At 36.1% G+C, this 5,397-nt stretch overlaps 1 protein-coding gene across 1 annotated transcript; it reads right to left on the bottom strand.

Moving 5' to 3' along the window:
- Positions 1-1,318: 1,318 nt before the first annotated feature.
- LOC105797427 (uncharacterized) lies at positions 1,319-1,738 on the bottom strand. Its single transcript, XM_012627408.1, has one exon. The coding sequence runs from the start codon at positions 1,736-1,738 to the stop codon at positions 1,319-1,321; it is 420 nt and encodes a 139-aa protein (XP_012482862.1).
- Positions 1,739-5,397: the final 3,659 nt, after the last annotated feature.

The following is a 5,397-nucleotide window of genomic DNA, read 5'->3' as shown; positions in this document are numbered from 1 at the left end:
AAACACAATCGCTACAAGCTCTAAATCATGCGTCGGATAATTCTTTTCATGCGGTTTCAATTGTCCAGAAGCATACACTATCACTTTGCCCTCTTGCATCAAAACACATCCCAAACCATTTAATGATGCATCACTATAAATCACAAATTCTTTACTCGACTCTAGTTGAGATAACACCGGTGGCTCGTTAACAATGCTTTTAATTGATTAAAGCTTTGTTGATATTTCTTAGACCACTCAAACTTAACATCTTTTTGCAATAGTCTTGTCAACGGTATAGCAATCATCGAGAATCCCTTGATGAATCTTCTGTAATATCTAGCTAAACCCAGAAAACTTCTAATCTCAGATACATTTCTTGGAGGCTTCCAATCTAAGAAATCTGAAATTTTGCTAGAATCAACTCTAACGCCCTCGGCTGATACAACATGTCCCAGAAATCTGACTTTCCAAAGGCAAAATTCACAGTTTTGCTAAACTTAGTGAATAATTGCTTTTCGTGCAAAGTTTGCAAAACAATATTGAAATGCTCGATATGTTCTATCTCATCTTGTGAATAAATCAAAATATTATCAATGAATACCACCACAAATTTGTCTAAATACGGTCTGAAAATTTTGTTCACCAAATCCATAAATACTGCAGGTGCATTAGTTAAACGAAACAGCATTACAAAAAATTCATAATGTCCGTACCTGGTCCTAAACGCGGTTTTCAGCACATCTGAGTCTTTAACTCGTAACTTATAATAACCAGAATAAAGATCAATCTTTGAGAACATTGTTGCACCTTTCAACTAATCAAACAGATCGTCAATACATGACAATGAATATTTGTTCTTGATCATGACTTGATTGAGCTGCCAATAATCGATACATAATCGCACGGATCTATCCTTTTTCTTAACGAATAGAACAAGTGCGCCCTAAAGAGAAAAAATGGTTCGAGCAAAACCCCTATCTGTCAACTCTTGCAATTGTGCTTTCAGCTCTTTCAACTCTGTAGGTGTCATTCTGTAAGGAGCTACCGATATGAGAGATGTTCCCTACACTAAATCAATAGCAAACTCAACCTTTCGGATCGGTGGTAATCTGGGTAACTCATCTGGAAACACATTTGGATACTCTTATACCACTAGAAATGATTCTAGCTTTAACTTATAAACTTTAGAATCAAATATGTAGGCAAGATACACGTCACAACCTTTTCTAATATATTTCAGTGCTGACATAGCCTAAATAACATTAGACATACTATCCAGTCTCTATGATTCAATCTGAAGCTTTTCACTGTTCTGACAATTGAACACAATAAGATTTCATTTATAGTTCAGAACAGCATCATGCAGAGTCAACCAATCCATACCCAAAATCATGTCAAACTTATCAAAGGGTAGTAGCATTAAATCGGCCGGAAAGCAACCTCGAATCATCAAAGGACGGATTTTACAAACTTTATCAACTAGCACATATTGACCTAGGGGGTTCGTTACTTTAATCACAAACTCAATAGACTTGAAAGACAATTTCTTACTTGTCACTAGATTCCTACATACAAATGAATATGTTGATCCTAGATCACTGAAAGCAGAAACATTAGTATCAAAGATAGAAAATGTACCAATAATAACATCTGGCGGTGACGCTTCCTCTCGTGCGCGGATCGCATAAGCTCTAGCCGGTGCTCGTGCTTCGAACCTCACAGTAGAGTCCTTTGTCTCACTGCAGCTATTACCCATATTTCTAGGGTTCCGTGGTGGTCTACCTCTCGTAGATGTATTGCTCGGTCGAACAGTCTAAACCTTTTCTTTGTTGAACCTTTTCACTGGCGGTCTACCATATTGAAAGCATGCTCCGTCTTTCATCTTTCACTCATCAAAGTGTTGACGTCCACATTGTTGACATTCAGGCTTGTTACTCTTAACACTGCCCACACTCGTTACGGACGTAGCCTAAAGTTTTGAACTTGCGTGTTGTTTACCTTGGTTTCTACTAGAATAAACCACTGAAGCTGACAAATGGTTATGATATTCTTTTGAATTCTTTGATGGCGAATGATAAGATTTTCCCTAATCTCTTATATGAATCACAAGCCTCAAAATCAACTTTTCTTTTAGCTTTGCTCAATTCTTCAGCTTTATGTGCGAGGTCAACTAGAACAACAAATTCTTTAAATTCGAGTATCCCGACTAACAGCTTTATGTCATCATTCAGTCCATCTTCAAGCAGTTTGCACATGGCAATCTCAGTCGGTATACATTCTCAGACATACTTGCTCAATCGAACAAATTCTCTCTCGTACTCTGATACTATCATCTGAACCTGTTCAAGCTCGAGAAACTCACATATTTCTTAGGGAACTTAGCTTGAAAGAATTCCACCACTGATAGGTTGAGTCTTTCAGTAAGGAAATAACACATTTCATGCATTCAGCCGGTGAACAAGATAGTTCATCAAAAACCCTAATCGTATTTTCTAACCAGAACTCGGCTCTCTCTGGATCATCTTCAAACGTAGCTCTAAATTCTTCAGCCTCACATTTACAAATTTTATCAACTGGAGGCTTGCTCAAGCGTACTAGTTTAAAACCCTGAGGAACTACGGGGACAGGTGGGGGTGGAGATCGTGAGCCATCGGGTTCGTTTGTACGAACTCAATAAACCACTTTTTTATCATTTGGAAGAAGACTTATTTAGCCTCTCCTCTTCGACCCTCAGATAAGGGCCTATTACCACTCGACGTTGCTCCGTGAATGGAGGCTTAAGCGTTACTTTCAGCGTCATTGGAATTGGCTCAGTTGGATGACATTTTCTATATGAAAGCATAGTTCAAAACAAGTCAGGAGTTATCACACTATCACATGTTATATAATGGCATGTATTTCTAGACCCATAAACATTACGTTCAGTCAGAGAATCAACTAAATCATGGCTCTGCTACCATAAAATGTAACACCCTTAACCTGTATCCATCTCCAAAATAGAGTTTCAAAGCATTACCATAAAAACATAACTTAAAATCATTTAATTACAAACATTTCATAAATCATACCATAATTCATTCAAACACATGCATATCGTCCCTTATTCGAGCCCTCGAGGCCTTAGAAACACTTTAGACACAACTCGGGAACATTAAAAACATTAAGGAAAAAGTTAGAAAAATTCATACTACAGGGGTCACACGGTCGTGTGGCCAGGCCATGTGAATCACATGGCTAAGACACACGCCAATGTCTCACACTGTGAAACATTTGAAATAGGGACACACGGTCGTGCCCCAGCCTGTGTCCATGCTCGAGTAACTCTCTGACTTGGGTCACACGTCCAAGCCACACGCCCGTGTGCCAAGCCATGTGCTAGGCCATGTAACTTTTGAAAAGAAAACTTTAAAACCTACAGGAGACACACGGGAGTGTCGCATGGCTGTGTGTCACACACGGCTAAGACACACGCTTGTGTCTTAGGCCACGTGGACAAGAAAATGGAAAAAATCAAGCCATTTCTTTCACCCATTCAAACATGAACCTACAAGCAACTTGCACATATAACCAAGACCTTAAAACATACCCAAATCATGCATAATAAAACAAATTCAAAAGACTATTTATTCATCCAACCAATATGCCATATAGGCGCCTCAATACAACCATAAAAAATGTCTAAGCACATGCACATTTTTCCATAAATAAACCATACACAACTACTTATTTCCATACCAAAATATAACACAATTGACCATATACCAAATCACATCCTAACATACCAAATTGGTCATTCAAAACATACATCCACCTAGCCATATCAACACCAACCATCAAGGCATCAAAGTGCTAAAAGCACACCAACCATAATACCATGTATACATGCCAAACATAACAACTAGATCATTAAAGACAAGTCCACCTATTCATGCTATTATTACCATGACTAAAACATAAAAATCTACCGATATAATCTCTAGATAGTGTGATAGATCTCCGATAAGCTTCCAATAATCTATAAAACATAGGAAAGAAAACAATATAAGCATATAATACTTAGTAAGTTCGTAAATCATGAACATAGCTTACCATTTCAATAAAAAATCCTATAAAATAGACATGAAACAATCTAACATAGCTTGCCACAAGCCTAAGTATCATCAACAACACAAGTTAGTGCTTAAACACATAACTTAACCAAAATCATCACATGGTAAGATGGATTTCATGAATATATCACATATGAATTCATACTTTCTGTAAACATGGTTATACATACTTTGAACAAATATAGTCGACTAGAACACTTGCCATTCCTTCCTTTTATATGCCCGTTAAACCACTTAAAATAATATCGGATACACGGGAAGCTCATAGAAAGTGTGCTAACATATGGTCAAAATCATTCCTTTTCCTTTTCCTTTTCCTTTACATCAATGCTCACTCGATCCATAAATGGGTCTACTCAAACAAGTTGATGGTCTAAATGTAGCTACACGATGTCGCTCACACAAGCTGACAAGTATCAGCAACAAATGTCAAAACTCAGCCATCGGTAAGACATTCAAGACCAACACCCGAAACATGGTAACCCTAATGACATGTCATTTGTATCCTATATATTCTTAAGGTTCAAACGGGGCTCGATAGTCATCATAACGTCGTTGGATTTTCGTCGTCATATGATATGATAAATAACATAACAGCACATAAATCAAATAACATTAAAACATTATTTAAGTATATGAACTTACTTCAATTTTAAAGATGTCGAAATAGAATCAACTAATCTGATACTTTATCTTTCCTTCAATATAAATCCGTACGAGGTTTAACTTGATCTAAAGAAGAAAATTCAATCCATTTAATATCCATTCTATTCAATTCAGGTCCAATATTCATATTTTGAAAAATTACACTTTTCCCTATTATTGTAACTTCTTTACAATTTAGTTCTTAAGCTCAGAAATTAACATTTATGCAAATCCATCCATATTACAAGCTAACCAAATTACCTAAGGAATATACAACCTCATACAACTAAACATTTCACAATTTTATCATGGTATTTTACTACTTATACAAATAAGTTCCTAAATATAATTTCATAAAAAAATCACTTTACAAAAGTTGTTTATTTAACAACAAGGACTCATAATCTTTCATCAAACATTATAAATCATACAAGAATAGTCATGGAAAAACCCTAAACCTTTAATAGTTTTGCAAATTGGTCCCTTCGTTAGCTAGATTAAGTTAGAACGACTTCAAAAACATAAAAATCATTAAAAACGGGAAAAAAACCACTTACATTCAAGTAAAGGTAGATTGAACAAACCCTAGCTATGGCTTCCCTTGTTAAGATCGGTTGAAGATGTTAAAATGAAGAAGATAGATACATTTTACTTAAGTTAT

The sequence above is a fragment of the Gossypium raimondii genome, chromosome 9, assembly GCF_025698545.1.
Source record: "Gossypium raimondii isolate GPD5lz chromosome 9, ASM2569854v1, whole genome shotgun sequence".
Taxonomy (NCBI): Eukaryota; Viridiplantae; Streptophyta; class Magnoliopsida; order Malvales; family Malvaceae; genus Gossypium; species Gossypium raimondii.
The sequence above is the reverse complement of the archived record's forward strand: the minus strand, read 5'-3'. Positions and strand labels throughout refer to the sequence as shown.

Bases quoted from the DNA above. Each gene is read 5' to 3' on its own strand.
- LOC105797427 (XM_012627408.1), bottom strand. From the start codon at position 1,738: ATGGGTAATAGCTGCAGTGAGACAAAGGACTCTACTGTGAGGTTCGAA.